The 23157-nt window shown below is 29.8% G+C and overlaps 2 protein-coding genes across 3 annotated transcripts; one reads left to right on the top strand and one right to left on the bottom strand.

Moving 5' to 3' along the window:
• The first annotated feature begins 73 nt into the window (after positions 1-73).
• On the top strand, positions 74-10687 carry LOC100573509 (E3 ubiquitin-protein ligase arkadia). 2 transcript variants are annotated; one of them, XM_008183767.3, is made up of 12 exons: positions 74-301; positions 2063-2457; positions 4079-4298; positions 4377-4663; positions 5201-5376; positions 5570-6102; positions 6398-6590; positions 9314-9399; positions 9477-9591; positions 9662-9871; positions 9953-10038; positions 10103-10687. In XM_008183767.3, exons 2-12 carry the CDS (start codon positions 2247-2249, stop codon positions 10266-10268), a joined length of 2283 nt encoding a protein of 760 aa, XP_008181989.1. In that variant the 5' UTR covers positions 74-301; positions 2063-2246; the 3' UTR covers positions 10269-10687. The 2 variants fall into 2 exon arrangements, with proteins under 2 accessions (XP_008181989.1, XP_003243817.1); XM_003243769.4 differs by having other exon boundaries at positions 74-743.
• Positions 10688-12341: 1654 nt separating this feature from the next.
• LOC100165540 (protein krasavietz) lies at positions 12342-20284 on the bottom strand. Its single transcript, XM_008183768.2, has 8 exons — positions 20127-20284; positions 17297-17368; positions 16788-16964; positions 16428-16732; positions 15963-16328; positions 15628-15847; positions 15437-15556; positions 12342-12820 (listed from the first exon to the last, which is right to left on the bottom strand). Exons 2-8 carry the CDS (start codon positions 17355-17357, stop codon positions 12792-12794), a joined length of 1278 nt encoding a protein of 425 aa, XP_008181990.1. The 5' UTR covers positions 17358-17368; positions 20127-20284; the 3' UTR covers positions 12342-12791.
• Between the last annotated feature and the right edge of the window lie 2873 nt (positions 20285-23157).

Genomic DNA, 23157 nt, shown 5'->3' with positions numbered 1-23157 from the left:
GCTTCTGGCTGGTGTTGTTTTTTTCCTGCGTGCGTGAAATGTTATTTTGTTTTTTTTTGACAAAAAAACAGATAAAAAAAAAAAATGAGCCGTACCAATAAGTTTAAAATTATCTCTTCTTGAATTCGGTCGGTCCTATACTCCTATCTGCACCGCTCTCTCTCTTTCTCTCTCACTCTATCTCACTCTCTCTGTCATTATCTTTCTTTTGTTTTTCAACACCAACAATACACTATACACAGTGTACAAACGGAAGCGATCGGGCTGCCGTACTCAGGATGGACGCGGACGTATCGAAAAGGTAAAATAGATGTTACCTAAACGTTGTTGTGTCGGTTGGACGAAAGTGAATCGAAAAAACGGAATAAACACGCGCGTCGCTGTTGTGTTCGAGTTGCAGTACACGTCTCACCTGAGATTTCGTAACCAACAGGACCGAGATTAAAATTATAATTCGCCGTTCCCCGTCGGACGGATGCGTAACAACAATAACAATTATCGCGGTCCATCGTCATTCTGGCTGACGCGACACTTGCGATTCTGCATTTCTGCAGTCATGTCCATTGTTGTTGATTGTTGCTCAGTTCAAATTTCTTGAGCAACGCTTTCTTATTTTCTGTCACCCCTTACCTTCACAACGACCATCACTTGTTGTTGTTCATCGAAAGTCTCCTTAATTTTTTCTTCATACACTTGTTTTCTGTCCCACATTAACTAATTAACTACGACAACATAATGTCAAGGTATGTTAATGTATTATAATTTATAGATATACGTAAATCTAAATGCCTACCTAAAGTAGGTACCTTCTCTCTTTTTACTGACTTGACTACAAGTTTTTTTTTTTTTAAGTATTTATAATTCAGTTCTACTTGTAGGAAGTACAATGTTGGTATATTGAATATTCTACCTACATCATACATGTATAAAAAATTCTTATCAAATGGAATTTTTGCATACAAGTGTTTAACCACAGAACATAGTGTATACATTGTTTCACTTGTGTTATTATGTAGATTATTATGTGTCTGAAATTTGAGTAGCTTACCAAGATTAACACTGAGATAATTTTTATTTTATCTTTATACCTACTTTCTATTGATTATGTTTGAAATTAATAGTACCTATTTATCTGTTCAACTTTTAAAATATATTGTATTGTGTATGCAGTTTTTTATTTATTAAACAATGATATGACTGTTTTTCAAAAAAACTAATTATACTTAAACCTAGGTATATTACTTTAAAAATATTTATGTATTTTATGGGCATAAAATATCCTATTTAATTATTATGAATCATACCAATAAGTAATGACTTTATTACATTAAACAAAATAGGTAGGTACTGATGTAAAATAAATACATCATCTATAAGCTTTTACAGAAAGAATTTAAAATGTATTTATTTTCTATTTCTATTTCTTTTTGCTATTTATTATTTAATAGAAATATAGGTACCTACTGCAATAGGCTGCAGTACCTATATACCTTAAATTAAAATGTACCAAAGTCACGTTTAATACATTACTATAAATAACTGTATAAGGGTAATAGGTAGTGTAACTCATTTGGTATTTGTATCTTAAATTTATCTATTTTATCAATTATAATTATCACATGTGCTCATATATTATCTTATTAGCATTAAGAATGTTGTATTATTGATTTTTTTTAAAGTAAATAATGAACTATCAACAGGTGGTATGAAGTTTGTTCATGAGATTATGTATTTAAAACCATTTACTCATCACAATATTTTTTTGTTAGGTAGGTACTAATTGTTCTTTCAATAATGTCTTTTGTACATTATATAACATAATCTTTATTATACCTAAAAATATGTACTAATAGGATAACAAAGGTTTAGAGCTAGGTATAGATAAAACTTAAGAATTTTGTTAAAGAGTTACTATTCATTTTTTTTATATAAAATATAGTCGTTAATACTAGTTTTATGCTCTTACTGTACATTATACAAAATAAAATAATTTATAACCCTTTGAAGCACTGATTTTTATCATCTTAAATTAGTTATATTTCTAATTATTGTTCTTTTTTAGGGTGAAATGAATTGATGATGGGTTTCCTGACCTGGTTTTTAACATCTGGTGATAATTTCTGAAATTCTTTAATTTAATATTGACTTTGAGACTTAATTTTCAATCCTAGAAGACCTGTTTGTTTTTAATTTCCATTTAATCAATTAAGTTATCCTTATCCAGTCTGCTCAATTAATTTTTATCAATGGCGGATCAGTTGAGTGAAACTAGCACTACAACCAATGATCATGGCAATAATTGGCCAAACACAAAACTACCAGCAGATAGTGATGTTCCTGATGATGTTTCTAATGGCCAAGAAACCCATAGTTTTGCTGATATATTAAGCACTGCATTCACGGCCACTGGACCTGTGCCAAGCCCACCAGCAGATACAGAGTCAAATATGCAATTAGGTAAGTCAAATTTTGTTCTACATAATTTCCATTATCAAAATATTTTATTTTATTATTTCACTTAACTATCTATAACTATCTATAAACATCATTATGAGGACATCATATCCACATATGTTGTCTCTGTCTTACTATACCAAAATATACGTCCAGAAGTTATGATTTGTATTGTTAGCTTAATATTAAATATTAAAGTCAGTTAACCTATTAACAAACTACAAATAAGAATATTATCTGTGTTCTCTTGTTGGTTTTTACAATATTTTAATTTTTAAATAAATATTGAGCATTTTCAAATATTAATATTTTACACATACTCATAACTAGAAAAATAAAATGTCGTAAAGAACAGTTAGAGAACACAGATGACATTCTTACATTTAAGTTTGATAGGTTCAATTCAATCTAATATTTAAGCTAACAACACAAAATTTGTACTGCTGGTCGTACATTTTGATATATTATGATTTATTAAGATGAAGAAAACACATGTGGGAACAACGTCCTCTTAAGCAAATACAGTTAAAAGAGGATATATTCTTCTTGACCATTTTATGTCACTTTTTCTTCCTGTGTTTATTTTATGCAATTAAGGTTATTTGTGGTGTCCAAATGCATATATTAAATTAATAATTATACATAATTTTTATATTCTCTTGCATTTAAAGGTATATTCTATTATTACTATTATCATTGACTATAAATACTAGTAAAAAATATCTTAGATTCAGTCAGTACAGATAATATATGTTATTTTTGTTTCTTGAAAAGTAGTGATTTTAACTTATTCCCTTTTACCACTTTCATCATTCAGTATAAAGATTAAAGTAATACCTGTTAATAAAATATATAGTTACATTTAATTTCTAATAATAGAAATGTCTAGGCTTACGGATACATATAGCATGATTGTCAACATTTTCACAGTTGACGATAGTGTTAATTAAATTGTTTTGGTTTCATTTAATTATTTCTTGTTAACTGTTTTAATTAATTTATTCGACACTTTGAAGTATGGTAATAACACATTATATTATACCATATTCAATTAAAACAAATACCTATAACTATTTCAATTAAATTTATATTTACCTAAATTTCAAATATATTTCCTTTGTTAATAAAATCCTAAATTATGACTTATACAATTCCTTAGATATGTTTAAAAGTGTGTTACAATTATTGGTATTAAATATAAAATCTAATCCTATTTATAGTTCTTTGAAACATTTAATTAAGCTTTTTCCGTTAATAGATTGACATTTCTTTAATTGTTATTTAAACAATTTGGCTACAAAATGAAAAATTTAATGAGAGTTATTTTTTATAGTCAGGGCTAGGCAAGCAAAAAAAAATATCCTAGTGTTCTATATTGTATTTATTCAAAATACAAAATATGTATTCTATATAATATTTTTACTTATTAGTTATTACTTATAATAGTATAAAAATAATATCAATTGTTATGTGAGACGCTCTGCCCTGAGCCTAGCACTGGCACTGACTATAATGCATGATTGACAGATATTTTTAAGTATTCTTTGATTAAATTTCTCAATTATTATTTAAAAATAATAAAATTGTTGTAAATTGATAAACATTTATTAAAAATTGTTATTAGGAAATGAAATGGATTATGATCCATTATTTGCGGATGGGAGCGATTTAGAGACTGAAGATACGCCACAAGAATTCTCTCCGTTAAACTCTGATATATGGCGGTATGGAAATACTCTTATAGAAACGCCTTGGTCAGTACCGCGCACTGATGAATCATCCAGTCGAACTGTTAATCATCCAGTTCCGTCTACTCCAACGTCATCTGAAATGGGAAGAAAGAGGTAATTAAAAATAAAATAAATAAACATGTTTGTTTAATCTCAAATATCTAATTTTTTTATATATATATATTTTGTTAGATCGTTGCTTTCTGGTGATAACAACTTGAGAATGAAAACTGGTAAACCTGATACAAATCGTCCATTGACTTATCCCCGACATCAAATGTCTAACCGAATGTATAGACCACGTTATGGTCAAGATCAAATGTCTTCATCTGCATATACATCCATGAGTAATCATGGAGGAAATTATAAATATGCCCAGCGACCAAATTCTCAGGTTCACACTACTACAGCTCCAAGTGATAATTCTATAGCAAGTTCTTCAAATCAAAACAGAATGATTAACCCTCAAACTTCATCAAGTAAAATATGAATTATTAATTAATTATACTTATTATTTGTAGCAGCATTATTGTTAGTTTCTTAATTTGATTGTTAATTAGTTTATAGCTTAAATTGTGGTAAATAGTTTATGTTTATTAATATCTCTATACTGAAAATGATAAAACTATTATTATAATGACATGTTTAACTATGTTTTTTTTGGGGGGAATTTTTTAGAAATATCAGTATAATTTATTTATTATTATACAGTTATTGTATTTTCGGTCTAGAAGAATTATTCACTATTATACATGCAATATTAGTAATCTTGAGTTGGGTAGTATTTATAACGTTGCATGTTAACCGAAATATTAGAATATTATAATAATAATATTAGAATATTAGAATATTATAATAATAATATTAGTTCTACATAAAAAATGTATTTGAGAAAAATCTTTTTTTTTTTTTAAATGAGCAATTATTGTTCATTGTACATACCTGGCTTGGGCAAATATCAGCCTTTGCCACATAGTAAATGTGTTTTGATGTTCTAATTAAATTTTCTTTGTTAGCTGAAGAGTATACAGTCTACGGTATGAATAATATTGGAGCCCCGCAACCAGGACGTTTTAATAATGATCCCCGTAGAGCAGAATGGACAAATGTGATGGATGCTGATGATGATGAAGACAGTGGGATAGAATTAGTCACAGTCAACAATTTTCAAAACCGAAATATTAATCAACTAGTAAGTTATTACTATCTCAATTTATATCATTCTAATTATGTATAAATAGTTAAATTTTATAGTGTACTTAAAAAAAAAAAAATTGGTTTATTTTAACTTAAGTTTTTAAGTTAATATGGATTATCATTTATATATTCAGAAAATTATACTTATTAAATATTTTGAGTATCTAAAAGTATTAATATTTCAACAGCCAACTGGTCCACCTGTAGTAGATTTAACTCAAGAGTCTGAAGAAGTCAATGACCCTTTAATAAATCATTCAGGAAGAACACCACAAGCTGACATATCTATGGGCCATACAATGTTTAGTCGTTACCCAATTATTCAACCACAACGGCAGTATGTTGGTCATTCTGCTATGCGTTCTATGCCTGGATACACTCAACAATTTCCTCCTAATCCGTCCCCTCTGTATCGAAATGATGTGATTTTCATGGATCAACCTCCTCAAGCTCCTTGTGTACATACAGCTCACCCACCTCCTGGTACTCCAGGTTGGCCGCCCCCGTGTAGTCAGTGTCATAATACATCTAGGGTTGTATTTGGAATGGGTGGAATGGGTAATCACATACATCCAGCACACCACCATCATCATGGCATGATGGCTACACATCCTATGCCTCCATGTGTACCTTCAAATGTACCTTTATATCATCAAAGATTATGGTATAACCAACATAGAATACAAGAAATGCAAAGAAGAAGAATGGATATGATGAATGGGTAAGCAAATTGAATTACTGTTTAATATAAGATGTATACTTGCAATTAGTTTTAACTTCTAACATTTTATTATCAGTAGTTACTAAATTTATTTCAACATTTGTCTTATCAAGATTATTTGTATAAAATGTATAAATCAACTTTATTATGTATTACAATAAAATAACATTTATTTAAAAATTAACCAATCATCATTTTTGTGAGGTAACTAAATGATCTTGTATAAAAACTGGCTTAGTATTTTTGTATTGACTTAAATATGTAGATAAAGTTAATAACATTTTTCACTTTTTAGCGGCTCCGTACGATCATTAAGAAGTATACCACCAGTTTCATGCATGCAGGGATATCAACAACCACCCCAACCAACACCGGTCCATCCATCTATTCAAGCAATCCATACGGTGTTGCCTCCGCCTCAGCAACCAAATGTGTTCAGTCGGCCAGAAGTAATTACTTCACGTAGAATTGGTCCTACTGCTGTCATTGTGAGTAAAAATTACTGCATCCTATTTATACATACAGTATTATTTTGCATATGATATATTCTTCATGAGAAAAGTATAGATAAAATTAGTAAAGTTAAACAAATAAATAAATATGATAGTTAACAGTCAACTAAGATATATTATACATAGGTACATGATATTATATATTATAATATGTAAAATTTGTATATTACATTCTTGAATAAATTAAAATTTAGGATGCAATCAAATTTAATATTTCACTAACTCAAAATTAATTTAAAAATGTATCTTATATGGACTTTTAGTTTGTTATAAAGCAACTATTTCTCTCTTATTTATATTTTTTTATTATTTATCTTTTTTAAGTATTTAAGGCCAATAGCTTGTTTGTAGGGTTATGTATTGTGGTAGTAGTAGGGGTTGGAACGGTTGGTTTTTAACTCGTGTGTGTTTCTTTGGCAGAATTTTGATTGGGCCCCCTTTGCTTTCCGCCATGCCCGATCGGGGGATGGCGGCCTCTCTCCGGGCAGACATCTGTCTGGAGAGAGTGCCAAAATTCGAACCGTTGACAGTCTGCGTCGCAACCGACGCCTTTTTCCGCTCGGCCACTCCGTCCCTCCTTAAATTTATTCATTTAATACAGCAAAAAGTTTATTTCGTAAAAATAAACAATATAATACCGCAATTTTATTTTATCGCAGCTATAACTATTAATTTATATCATGTTCAAAATAGTCAAAATAATATGGTATGCATATATCAGTAGATGTCGGTACAATGGTCCACCTAGGAATTTTCAATGTGGTGGAGGGGAGGTTAAAAATAATAATACATTTTAATGATGTATATTTGGGTAATACCAAAGACAAAAATAAGGAGTTTTATGGGTCAAGCCCCCAACAAAATTGTTTTTAGCTTATAAGTGTGTGTCGTGTATTCTGTAATTAGAACGGATTTAAATAAATTATACAAAGTTGTTCAATTAAAATAACACCATTAAACTGAGGAGAACATTGATAATATTTATTGAAATAAACAAAAGAAATATAAAATTTAGAAAATAAATACCAATCCAAACAAAAATTCAACTGCCTAGCTTTTGCACTCATTTCTCTATTAAATATACAAATAATTAAGTAAACATTTGTGTACCTATCTCTAAATATGGTTCAGTTTGAAATTTTGGATTAAAGTTGTATTGTTTTTATTCAGTATTTTAGTTGTTGGACCACAGTCTGATGCAACTGATAACTGATAAGACATGATTACCCATAATTGTATTGATTTATGGGGCGGATATTAAGACAAATCCGCCCCCATGGCTCTTTAAATACATGTGTATTATTACATTATAATTATTATATTGTAATCTGTTGGTCAAAATTCTTGTCATCTGCCCACTACAAAAAATACTAAATACGCCACTGATCGATTTTGGTTACCCAATATGCCATAGTCATTATTTACTTATGTACATGAATATATGCTCACTGATCTGTAGTCAGTATACTAAATGTTTATAGTGAGTAATACCCAGGGCTCGGAACCTCATGCGCAAAAAAAAAATATATACAAATGTATGCATTAACATACACTTATTTTCTTTTATAAAATATATTTTGATATGGGAATAAACTTGGATAAAAGTATCTTGCAACTTAAATAATTAAAGCATCGTTGGAGTCCAATATAATTTCAATATAAATTTACAAATTCATAGTATATACAATAATAAAGTAAACCCATCACAAGCAATCCACTATCCAGGTATACCAACTGGTTTTGATTGGCTCTGGTGGTAAAGGGAGCCCCGGTAAAGTATATCATGTGCATTTTTTTGTAAATTTGTGTACACAATGGTGCGTTTTTAAATATATTTTTTTTTTATTTTAGCTTAAATGTTTTTTAAATAATTCCAAATTGTAATGATTTGTACTTTATCCAAAACTATAGAAGCTATGAGCTCATAGTAAAATCACATTTTTTTATTGGAAAAATATTAAATAAGATCTTGCGGATCATAACAAATTTACAATTAATACTCTATATTAAATAAAATTGAACATTTCTTTATTGATGATTACTGATCACTGATTTATATTAAATCATAAACACAATATGCATTAATATGCTTAAAATCTTAGTATTTCAATTGTATGTACTATGTATCATGAAATGATTTTGTATCAAATCAGATTTTGAATATGCAGCTTCCTAAGAAATATGCAAATGAGTTAAGCTTCGAGCCCTGGTAAAAACTAATTAAAAGTAATAACTATAACAGCTCTAATAATTAATGATTAATAAGTCGTCGGCAAGAATAAACTAAAGACAATGAGGAAGGGATATAACTCCTAACATCCCTCTCCCACTGGACATGCCACTGTGTAGATAGACTATACTAGAAACGTCTTATTGTATAATAAAAACAAAAATATTACAATTACATGATATAGTTTAGAAATCAAATTATATACATGATATAATTTTTATCAGTCTATATTTGAATTTTGAAATTTTTGGTCGTGGAAGGAGAATCACCATTAGTTAAAATTTGTTAGTTTTATATATATATAATGTTCAAAATTAAAAAAAAAAAAAACGTTTTTTTTTCCATTAAGTTTTAAGCCAAAACCCTGTTTAACACTTAATAATTTTGTATGTAACATATTAAAATTATTAATGAATCATTTATCTTATTTGGTTTCTGCTTTATAATAATATTTTGTATACATTTATAGACTTTATCTCCTCCTACTGATGGAATAGATCAAGTACCTACATCTTCATTACAAACAGAAATTGTGGTTCAAAGTGGGTCTACGAGGTATTTATTTAACTCTGGTTACATTTAAATACATGATAATATAATATAATATAATATATTTAAATATTTTTTTTTAGTGATGGTGGTCATCCTCATATTCATCATTATTATAATTATCATCCTCCTGGACCACCTGGTCGAATGCATCATGTACGCATTAGTATTGGAGCGCCATCGGGAACTATTGTTAATGTAATTTGGAATGATTTTTTTTTCAACGATACTATTTTTAATTATGTAAACACAAATATTTTTAATACAGACAACTCCGGGCTCAACAATTCCATCACAGTCAGGTGCTGAAATACCTCAAATTCCTCAACTAGGATCATTACCCATGTTAACTCGTCATTTATCATATCGGCTAGAAGATTACTTACGATTAATGGAACAACGTCGCATTCATATGATGAATCGTGGGGCTTCAAAAGACACAATAGAAAAGAATACTTTTCCTCATAAATACAAACGTGTAAGTATTTCTATTATTTATAATCATTGTAAAATATGATATTAATAAATATTTATGAATTATGTATTAATAATATGATAGATTAAGAGATCATCGGATGAAATGGAAGATAACACAGAAAAGTGTACCATTTGTCTTTCAGATTTTGAGGATACAGAGGATGTTAGGTATGAATTAAAAAAAAAACAAATGTTAATAATAATAATATAAATATTTAATTGTTATTTCTAGGCGTTTACCATGTATGCACTTATTTCATGTTGATTGTATTGACCAATGGTTGTCATCTAACAAACGTTGTCCTATATGTCGTGTGGACATCGAGACCAAAGAAACTAAGGATGCTGCTTCTGGTTCACCTTTGCCATCTGAAACTCCATTCATTGTTCCAACATGACACGGAGAACTGGTGGTTTTGCCACCAGCTAATTCGTGTTCAACCTCTTCCCGTTGAATTATGTGTAAGAGTGAGAGGGAGGAGATGCATCATGTTTTGCTAAATAGTATTCCACTGCTAAATATTAAACTTTATTGTAACCATTTATAAAATTTGTTACCCTCACTATACACTATAGGGTCTTGCGTGTGATAAAATTTGAAAGAAAAAAAATCAGTCACACTAGTGTGCGCGAGCTTTTCCATTCATATGTGATAACTTTTTTTTAGCAATTTTGCATGTTTTCGTTTTAGTAGAACTTTTAACTTTTGTGTTTTATCCGTTGTGCAATTAGTTGTCCTTACCCTGCCTTTAATAGAGTAATGGGTATTTTTTTTTTAATGTTGAAGATTTTAAAAAATGTGTCTTATACATTTGTATTATAGATTACCCTCAAAATAATACTTTTATTTTTTAAACATTTACATACAACAAATACCTAACATTTTTTGTTGATTTTAATATGAGAAAATTTAGTTATTAGATTTCTTTTTTTAATCCAATATTATTTTTTTAAATTTAATCTCTTAATGTTTTCTAAGAGTGCTTTCTTTCCAACTTTGACAATATTAATTACCATTTATTTTTTATAACATCTGAATCAAGAAATCAATTTACTTTTGTGACTTGTTGTTGACAGTGTTAAACTTTAAACTATATTTAACTTAATCGCTCATTATTATTACTGAATCATGTAGTCTTAGGTATCGTTATATTATATATAAATATATATATATATATATTTATCGATAATAAACATTTAAATTTTAGTTTTTGTCCACGGGTCCCTTTATTTTCTGAAGCAACTGCACGTATTGAGTACGGAAATAATGTGCAAAAACATATCCGAGTTTTTTTTTTAATTCATTGTTTTTAACTTGATAAAACTATTGTTATCAGAATAAATATGTTGTGGTCGTGAGTAGCTATTATGTTGTTTGTAGCGATATATATTAATAATTATTATAATATAATATATTTTAGTTTTAGTTATTATTTTTACTATTATTTTGTATTTTTAATTATTTGTGTCACAACTTATCGAATTTACCTATACCCTAAGTACCTGCAATACAAATTATTTAAAACTAAATAAATATTGAATATCAAGTTTAACTATTTAGTATTGGTCGCTTTATATAAAATAATCTTTGGATATATATAATATAGTATATACATATATTTTTTGTCATTTTAACGGATCATCGTGAATAATCTCTTAATCCATAGATTTTTATCAGAAAATATTTGTAACATGCATAATATACTAATATGCATAGTGAATTTTCTTTCAATTAAATTATCAATAAAAATTATCGAAATATTCTACTACCATACGTGCTCTTTAATTATATTTTAATTTATAACGCTAATTTTAGAGAATAACTGTTGTTTGCGTTACAAATTACAGTTAACTTATTAGACATTTTGCATTAAGAAAAAATACTATTTTCTATTCAGAGTAAAATAATTGTCGTTGACTATACTACTGCTGTTTCTAATCTTTTTTTAATTGATCTCTTTAGTTTTTAAGCACATTTGGATTATATATTTTTAAAAAATATAAAAAGAACTTGCGGCGCAAAATCACACAATAATTGTCAATAAACCTTCTCCCCTCCCCAGAATTTACTAATATTGTTTTTTTTTTTTTGCCAAGTGTATTGTGATAATAATTGAAAACTTTTTAACGAAATTTGTATGTTTTATTTCTTATTATTATGTAACATTATTATTACTTTATTATGATAATTATTACCTCTTCCAGTTTCCATGTAAATGATGTTGCTTTATTATTATTATTATACATATTATTTTTTTTTTATTAGATATTTGTATGCATTTATTTTGTATAACTATATTGTTATATATTTACTTAAGAAAAAATGGAAAATCAATTAGATTTAAAGTTGCCTACTCATGTGTGACAGTTTTTTTTAATGATCAAAACCAAATTCGAACAAACGCACATTAACACAGCATGTTGGAAATAATTATTAATTGCGGGTAGTGTATATGTGAAGGCAAAAAAAATTATTATTAAAAAATAATTTTTGTTTATTAAAAAAAAAACAACACTTATAACAGCCATACACCATTGCAATTATTACATAAATATATAGAGATGTTAACTGGATACATTTTTTGTTGCTATGTGACCACCTTGTGTAGGTACGACAATTATTATAATATATCTTTGAATGACTAAATTAATAATAATTAAAACTATTTTTATTTGTTTGTTCATTACTATATTATGCTCAAAAAAAAAAAAAATAATAATAATTATAACAAATCTTTGTTTTTCACCTATAAAAAATTTAATATAATCATATACCTTGGTGTTTTTATTTATTAAAAAAAGTAATGAAACAAGTTTTGTAGTAGAATCCTTGGTAAGTTTAAGATTTTGGTCGTTGGCTGACATCTCGTGTGTTAATGCATCTTATTAATTAATTTTATTTCAGGTTTTTGGTTCTTAAATTAATCTTCATCTTCACCAGACTCAGATTCTGAAACAGAAAAACCATTGACTTAAATCAGGGGTCAGCAACCTTGGTGATGTTGAGGGCCAAAAAAATACAAAATTGTTCATGGGCCACAATTACTTGAATATTAGCTTATTTTATTTTAAACAATGTATAATCATATATAATTTAGTATATTTAAATTCAGAACCGTTAGGTTTAATTTAACAATTTATTTACAAACAAACGTTTTAATTCAATTCTAGTACATACTCTCTGAATTAGTGATTTCTATACAAATTATAAATTACTACGAACGCCGTCTCTTGACATAAAAGACAAATGTATAATTTTTCTAAAATCACAGAATATCAAAGGTATTAATGTGTGTTTGAAAGTAATCAACCCAAATTTTGATAATAACTAGTGTGTTGTCATGTGCAAATCAATAGTTAAAACAAAAAATTCCTACATTAGAGTAAAATATTTTATTTTGATTAATACGTTTTATAAGTGAAGTGATACAACTATACGAACATAAGAGGGTGGAACTCAGACGACAATGTGTGAGCACCGAAGGCAACTGTTCATTTTTTGTTTTTATATTCCTCCGTTAAGCATTTGATCCATTGCAATATTGAACATAGGCATCACCAAGACGGAGGATCAATAGGTACAAACTATTATATTTTATGAATTCACAGTAACTAATAAATAATTCAACCAAAATAGTGATTGTCACTTGTCTTATTTTTTATTATGTCAATTGATATTGTATGAACAATAGAGGGTGGAACTCAGACGAAGATGTGTGAGCACCGAAGGCAACAGTTCATTTATTTATTAATATCCCTCCGTTAAGCATTTGATCCATTGTAATAATAAACATAGGCATCACCAAGACGGAGGTTAATGAGTACAAAATACTATATTTTATTGATAAATTACAGTATCCAATAAACAAATAATTCAACCAAAATAGTGATCATCATTAGTCTTATTAAATTGTATTACGTTAATTGCGATTATATGAACAATAGAGGGTGGAACTCAGACGAAGATGTGTGAGCACCGAAGGCAACAGTTCATTTATTTATATTCCTCCGTTAAGCATTTGATCCATTGTAATAGTAAACATAGGCATCACCAAGACGGAGGTTAATGAGTACAAAATACTATATTTTATTGCTAAATTACAGTATCCAATAAATAAATAATTTAACCAAAATGGTGATTGTCACTTGTCTTGTATTATTAATTTTAGTATGTCAATTGAGATTGTATGAACAATAGAGGGTGGAACTCAGACGAAGATGTGTGAGCACCGAAGGCAACAGTTCATTTATTTATTAATATCCCTCCGTTAAGCATTTGATCCATTGTAATAGTAAACATAGGCATCACCAAGACAGAGGTTAATGAGTACAAACTACTATTTATATGGGCAACAATATTATTTTTTGTATAATCTCAATAAAGTATTAAAAATATTTTTAAATTTTATTAAATATTACCTAGTTAGTACTTATTAAAAATCTGCTGGGTGTAAAATTTTTTATGTAACACACTTGTACAATGGAGACTACAAGTGTCTGTATAGCATCCTCTTAAATATTAATACCAGTACCTAATATTATACCAAATTAAATATATGTTCTTATTTCAAATATTTATGAATTTATTGTACCTAATATAGACTTTACTGTAGGATAGTAACATAAAATCAAACGAAAAAACTATTTTTATTTGAAAACTTATCCAAGTCAACTTTTAGTATTCAAGTGTAATTCAAGATAGTACACCAAAATACTATAAAAACATACTATTAGATTAAAATTGATTTTCATTTATAACTTGTTTTTGCCAATTAGTTGTATTAAGCTACAACATTCCAAGCCTTGAAAATTCATCTAAAATGGTGGTTCAATTACTACATTATATGAATATTAGTGATTGTATTATGTTAATATACTGAGATTGTATATTCGGGCTCACTAGAGTCCATACGTAAACCGCCGAATTTTCTCCCACCATAGTGCCATTCCCACCACTCCGCAACGTGAATACAGCAGCTCATAAAAATACAGCTAATTAATTGATGTTTCAGGGGTGTTATATGATACTTCAAATTGAGCAAAAAAAAACTAGTTAAAAATATGTTAAAATCTTATAACGTAAATGACACAACAGACCAATTATAAAAATTTGTTGCTACGTATACACAAATGTCGACGACGCCTATAGGCGATTGTGGCCTGTTGGCTTCTGATCAGTATGATTCGGCATATGGAAGGGAAATCGATGCGAAGCGACAGACGCGTTTTTACGTATGACTCCCATGGGTAGTAAATGCATGAACACCGAAGGCAACTGATAATTTTTTATGATATAATATATCCTTCCGTTAAGCATTTGATCCGTGCAATATTGAACATAGGCATCACCAAGACAGAAGTTAATTAATTAATTTGTTTTTCTACAAGATGAGAGATTTGAAGTATTTTTAAGTTTATAGTTTTATCAAAACATTTGAGGACTTTGTAAAAGCCAAGGGGGTTAACTGTGATTACAATACAATGTGCCTTTGTAATCATTTAGTTAAAATCTAATAGATAGGTATCTTTATTAGCGAGGGAATAGAAAAATTAATGTCATATTTACCTTCTTCTGCATTCTGTAGCCATTCAATGAATTTTTTCATTTGTTCCAAAAATGTTGTTTTACCCTTAGAGTGTCCCTCCTTGTACCATTTCAAAATTACTTCTTCAGTCAACACATCGGCTGTAAAGAATTATTATTATTTAAGATATGTATTTTTGGTTAGCAATAAATTCCAGAAAAAAATTACTCACTTTTATAGAAGAGTAAAATAATTTTTTGGAAGACTCTCATAAAATTCATATTTTCATAGCAATATTCTTGAACCTTGAGCATGAGTGCCAATTCAGAACGAGCAGTAGTTGAAAAAGCTGAAAACAATGGTGAATATTGCTTCAAATGTTTAAGTGCCTGGTCTGCTAGAAGTTCTTCTTTTTTATTCCACTCAACTTGTGTCATTACAACTGTCCATACCTGTAAACAAATAATTGCATTCTTAGTAAAACATAACTCAGTCATATACCAATATATTTTAATTATTCTTTTTTAATCTTAAATACTATTATGCATATAAATAGTTAATAGTTACCAAAACAATAATTTCATGTTCGGGAATGTCATGCTTAGAAGACAATTCTTTGATATTTGATATGATCTCTTTCATATTTTTGTTGTCATTAAAGTCATCGTGTAGCTGAATTTCCAAATTACGTTTAGCTTCCTGGCTGGCCTGAGCTAAATGTAACTTAACCACATCACTCAATCCCTTTTCTTCAAACTGTGCACGGAGATTTTCTTCAGTACGCTTGTTTGGAGGCAAGAAATCCATTAACCGACCTTCGAGTCCTCCTTTCTTCAATACAGTCAGTAGATGGGCATTACCTACCTCCTGTTTATACGTAACAAAGAGTTCAATAAGAAACTCTAATGCCAATCCATCCTTAATCAAATGCTCCTAAAAAAAAATTAATTCATTAATTAACATGTTTATCAACAGTAAAATAAAATAATATGCATATCAGGTACATCAAATCTCTTATAATATAGAACTTACATTAGTAAGTACTTGAAGAACAGTAGGTGGAATTGAACCATTAGAAATCCACAATGTAGTCATACGTGCCAGTTTAATACGCTCAATGTCACTAAAACCTTTAATGAAGAGCAAAATTTTTTTCATCTCCTCCTCGAACATTTTCTCCAAATATTTATATCGGCGCATGAGTTTGATAAACACCTGTTCATAGTTTCGCATAGATACCATGTCCTCGGGCGCCTCAAAAACACATGCGTTTGTTTTCCACAGTTTGTCCCCATCCTGAGATATTGATCCATCTTGTGATATGGATCCTCCCGGTACTAAAAAAACAAAATTATAATGGCCACAGAAAACTTGAAGAATAAAAATGCTTACCTAAAAGACCTCCGGCAATCAGTATATCAAAGAGGACTTCACCGTAACGGCGATAATCAACTTTAGAACCAGCTTGATCAAGGAACTTCCAAATTGCTTCTAGGTCAGTGCCGGCACTGTTGAGGCCTGCCAGGATGAAGTCCCGGAAGCCGAAAGGATCGTACTTTTCTTTTTCATCTATATAATAGATTAAATTAAATTAAATACCTAAGTAAATATTTAACCAAGTAATACAAATGTTAAGTTTTGTAATAAACAATAATTCTAATCAATATATCACGTAAATAAATATGATGTTGATTTTTAAATATTAAATGATGGTGGATTGACTTTGAAATGTACCTATCTTTTTATATTACAAATACAACAACTGACTTATCTGTATAATAAGCTTTATTCAAAATTTCAGACAGCACATCATACATTACATTAATTCAATTCAAAAGTATATGGCAATTAAATTATTATTGAAAATGAAATTAAAAATTACCCTAGATAAAAATATTTACCTCTTTTTCTGGTCTTGATGCGTTGACCTGACAGTACCGGTTTTTCTGTTTTTTGACTCATACAACAACTCGCTGAAAAAATATTTTTGTTAATATGAAACAAATTGCTTATAAAATGTTATAATTATATAACTAATTTAAAAATATTGTATCCAATAGTAGGTATACTAATGTTTTATTTGTCAACAATATGTTTTTTTTTTAGGATATTTCACTTGAAATGATAGCAATACAAAAGTAAAAATGCAAATAAAAATAACTCAAAAAGTCATAACATTTAAAAGAGTATTATTTATTAGTTATTACATATACATACATTTAAAAAAGTGTTTGATTTGATGTTAAAATATTTTTGTGAATTTTTTTTTTGTTTAATTACCTAGGCATTAAAAATTAGTATAACACTATAAAATGTTTTATATATTTTACAAGGACATTAGAATAATGTGTTAACTGTTATTAAAATTAGATAATTGTTTTCAGTATGTATACTAATCAGATAGTTAATTATTGGTAATAATTTTTTCAGAAAAAAAAGTAAAAATTAAATTCTGATTGTTCACATTTTAATAAAAATATAAAAAACTTGATATTAATTTTCTTGTTCATGATCCAGAAGAAATTATTTGTTTTGCATTAAGTACGTAATGTAAGTTGTTAAATTTATTTTCATAATAAACTAATAATTAACAAATAAACAATCAGCCTATTACCTAATGTAGTTTATTTTTACTATTAGATGTTTAATTTACTTATTTGTATTGCTTACCATATAATTAGTATATTGCAATACATTTTAGTGTAATAAAAATCCGTGCTCTACCAAGTATTATTTCATATGTTCATCCAATATAGTAAAACCATAACTTTTTACAGTGCAGGGGCAATTATGATACGCGGCCAATGCGTTAAATAGGTCAAATGAAAGATTTAACTCCTTGTACCTACCTTATTTTTTAATAGTCAACAGTTAAACAAAATAACTTAACTTGTCAATAATTTTAGATTTAGATCAAAATAATTTAGAATTGGTAGGTAGATACCCAATTACAATATAAGTTATATTAAGTAGGTACTTATCAGAAAATGTTTTATTGTATAGTAAGAGCACATATATAACTTCCCAGCTATCTAGTGCATATTATATTATTTAATAGGTAGATATACAACTCATAAAGTGCTAAGATTATAAATTTAGTTAGATTAAGTATAAATATAAGTACCTACAAATAATGAAATACAACAATGTTTTAAGCAGATAAAGGTTTTTCAAAAATCAATCAAAGCTCAAGAATTTTCTTCTTGGTCAGTATGTACTAAAACAAATACCTAACCAAAGCTTGTACATATTTTATTAGACTGTTCATAAACAAGAATATAAAATTATGAAACTGTCAGTGTAATAGAAATATAATTAAAAAACTTTTTGAAATTCCTTTCTCTGATTAGAAAATAAGAAACAATGTTAAATTTTTTATAAAAGTATTATGGGGTTTATTTAAAGAATAATAATATATTAGGTAGAGATAAATCATATTTTATACAAATGTAGAAGATAAATAAAGCCTCTAAATGGGTTGTCAAAAATTTAAATAAATATTTTACTTTAAAGTAGATAGTGAAATTACACATAAACTTAAACAATTATCTATACAAGCCAGACATCACCATACATACCCAACCTACATGAGGGATTAATGTATAATACTTTCAGCAAAATCATGTCTATTATAGTAGCATGTAGTATTATAAAATTACAATGCCATTAGCCTTAAACTAATTAATTATTTATACTTAAACTAAAAAAAAATAGTAAGTAGAGGTTATTAATTGGGTAAAAATTAAAAATATTAAAATTTAGATCAGTTATTCTTAGAAAATGTACTGAAAAGTGACTTAATTTTGAACTTAATAATAAAAAATGTATGTCAATTATTCAAACAAAACCATGGTTCAAAAATAAACTCATTGTAATGGTATTGGTAAGGTCAAATATTGAAAAGACGTGGTACAGCAGCGGATGAATAAGTCAAGATAGTCAACAGGTAGGATATCAAGAATAGAATAAGCACTACGATTAGGGAATGAAATAACGGAACATGAACAATAAGTGATCATAGGCATATTTCATAGCAGCACATCAGAGTGAACAACCATACCCATTGTTGGTGGGCAAGTACGTTAATGTCCAGAGATCGAATTGATACGAGATACAAGAAAGGGCGACGAATCTCTTAAATTCGACAAGCTGAGTAAGTGAGGGCGAATGACAAGGTGGGTGGGCTACCCATGACCAGTGAGGACAAGCTAGAATGCGTACTTTGCCGAGGTGGACGAGGGGTAACCATGTGACCGGCTTGTTCGTCACCGCGACTTGACCGCCCCAGGCATCATTCCGATTTCCGGCGTATGCAGAACGGAGGAAAAATCTCAAAGAAATTGAAACGATGTCAAGGCCGTACACAGCCCGACTCGATGGCAAGAAACGACGGATTTCCGTGGCCATTGCCTAATGGTCCATCACGCACGCACGCGCACACACAATAGTGTGCGTGCGTACTCACTCAATGCCCAAAACACGAACGGACGGTCAAAAAAAAATACAGACGTGCACACGATGGCAGCCGCCTTGTCGTGCAACCACGAAAACGTGTCTAGAGCAGACACGACCGACGACGACAACGTGACAACCGCCGCGTTGCGGGGGGCCGCCGCAACGTCGAAATGGCCGTTCGTTTGTCAAGTCGGCGCGACGGACCGACGACAATGCCGCATCGGCCGACCGCCATGACCGAAAAGTTATTATGTTTTCAAAGCAGTGTTTACTTACAGAGTAACCTGTTGTCGACGCACGGATGTAGTTAAAACGGCGTAAAACGATCGAAAACGGACAACGGAACAACGACCGGACTAGTAATGAATAATGATCGTGCGTAAAATTGTGTGCGTCGTACTGTTTTCCGTTCGTTCCTGGTCGACGTTGGTTGGCTACACATGTCGGTGGTTACGGTACTGGCGGGCGGGGGGTGGAAAAGCCGCAATGCTTATGTCTATGGGTTAACCGTGTTCGGGCGGCGCGGGAAGCGTTGACTAGGGCCCGAAAACCGTCGAACCCGTAGCCCGAAAATCCCGTTTCGCCGGAAAATTGTCGTTCGCCACCAATCCTGTGGCATGAGCTGTGGCCTTTCCGGTCAAACGTCTGAAAATTTTCCAAAAAAAAATGTCCACGCACAGTGTGTCCACGATGCACGTACGGACAGGTGGCGGTTGCCATGCCTGCCTGGCCGTGTTCGAAACGAGCACGGTAACTACACGGGTGGTACTCACGGTATTATTGTATCGTCGTACCACACCGGGCGCCGAAATTATGGTGTCGCCGTGGCCTCGTTGTTGTCACGACGTCACTCGTCGTCGTCGACGGTCATTTACTCATTTGTTTGATTATGATTCATGGTCGTCCGATGGGAATCGACTGCGTATTGTGCCCGCAGCTCCAAGGGCGTCCATATTCGAAAATCCAGGGGGGGGGACACTGTATTTTTTCAATAATATTGACCTTTCTGTTAACCTTTTAAGTTTTTACTGTTATACGTAATTTTACGTAGCATAATATATGACTCAATGACTGTATTCATACAATAGTATTTATCAAAGTCAAATCATCGAACTACGTGACAAAATCTTCGAAATATTTTTCTTGTATTAAGAGGATGTCAGCATACTATTTGTTTTCTTTCTCTGGCCCAAGCGCAACATAGATAAAATGCATTTACGCAGAATTATTTGTTTGTTTTTAAGTAATCTTAGAGTAAATCAACATTACAAAAACGATAGAGATTAATAGTTTTGAGGGTATGACATATTATCGATTTCAGATTTGTCTGAATATTGTCTCAAAACAATTTAAACATCAATTAAAGTTTTGATGAGCGGAGTAGTGAACCAACATTTTAACCACTTACCACTCCACTCATCTAAACTTGAATTACCTACTTATGTAATTGTCAGTACCTACATTAGAAGTTGGAAGCCTGGGAAAATTATTTTTGATAAATTCTTCAGATATTTTAGAAATAGCTAGTCATACCATTGCCAAATTAATAATTATTAGATAAATCTCTACAAATTGTATGATCCGAAGGAATAAAACATGACAATATTTTGTGGTTCTTAAGTGATGCCGCTCCCTATATGATGATAACTGGCAGAGGTATAAAAATCATGTACTCCAAAATGGAACACGTATGTTGTTTGGTCCATAGGGTTGCAGGGGAGATTCGAAAACACTTCCCATAAGTAGATCAATTAATATCAAACATCAAAAAACATTTTTGAAATGCCCATCACGTGTTCAATATTTTAAGGAAATGGCAGCTAATATTCCTTTACCACCATAACTAGGGTACTATAGATACAGGTATGCTACGCCACCATTTTGCGATTAATAATGTTATGTGAATTTGAATTTCTCCCCCTTTATTTTATCATTTTATCATTGATAAATGAGTCACAAAATAGTGGCATAGCATACCCATTCTATGTAGAGCCTTACCATAACCGGTATTGATAAGATGGGGTGAATGGCTGCTACTTAAAGAGCTGCTACTTATTTTTGTAAGCATTTTGAAATTTTGCAAACTATTATTATGGGTCTAAACAAAGATGATTCTACGTCAATTGAAAAATCACAGGACCTTATGAGCGATGATAATGTAAAACGTAATTTTATTTACATTATTAACGCTAAATTTGGAACTCTGGCCGATTCTATTACCAAGTTAGAAACTTCAGGACTCAGCGTCTTTATGATTGGGTACAAATTGTATAAGATATTGTTGTTAAAATTGAATCAGCAGCAGTTAATAGAATTGAAAATTAAATTAAAACAAATTGAATGCTGTACTTGACAAAAATATTGGATTTCAAACGATGTTAACAATTTCGAAAATTCTTAATGGTGAAGAAGCTTCAAGTGAATATTTTCCGGATGACTTTAGTGTTGAAAATTTAGCCCATTTCAGATTTGACCCAATCACGGTAGAAGACGTGGAGAGAAGTTAAATATTTATTAACCGATAATCGTCGTTCATTTACTTTTGATAACATCAAAATATATGCTCTAACCGTACAATGCAATAATTTTGAGTAATTTGTAAGCTTAAATTTAAAACAAATTCTTGTAATTTTTTTACCTTATTTTAATGATTTTAAGGTCATCAACATCCGAGCTCTACTTATAAGTAATTAAAGTGTAGTTAAGTGGAGTAGTGTCAGTGGCGTGCTCAGCTTTTTTGAAAGGAGGGGGATATTCAGTTTTGACTTGTCACAGACCCGTGGGGGGCATATATATATAATATATATTCCACTGAATATATATTTTAATTTACGTTATCCCCCTGAACAACTTAGAATAAAAATTTTAATCTTCAACTTTAAACTTCAAACTTTTTAATAAATTTAGACTTTCAAATTGAAATATTAATAAATAAAATGTTTCCCATTCGTAAATAAATAATACACATGTAGGTTTAATATATTATTTTAACTATATAGTTTACTATATAATATTTACTGTATATTAACTATATAATTTTTATTAACTAAAGGAGAATTTCTATTTTCCTTGGCTTCTTGGCCATCTCATCTAACACTTCATCTGGTTTAGAACTAAGAATGGGTAATGTAGTACAAATCACAATGTTATATTATATACATAATACAGGCGTAACATATTATTCAAAATTAACATTTTATAAAATGTAAATTAAGATTTCAGAGATGTTACAATTACCTAACCTAAAGTACTATTTCAGTTTTCTTGGCCTTTGGACATTTCATCTAGACTTCATCTGGTGTAACAT

This window comes from Acyrthosiphon pisum, chromosome A2, assembly GCF_005508785.2.
Source record: "Acyrthosiphon pisum isolate AL4f chromosome A2, pea_aphid_22Mar2018_4r6ur, whole genome shotgun sequence".
Lineage (NCBI taxonomy): Eukaryota > Metazoa > Arthropoda > Insecta > Hemiptera > Aphididae > Acyrthosiphon > Acyrthosiphon pisum.
Note: the sequence above shows the minus strand (reverse complement) of the source record. Positions and strands in the feature narration are given on the sequence as shown.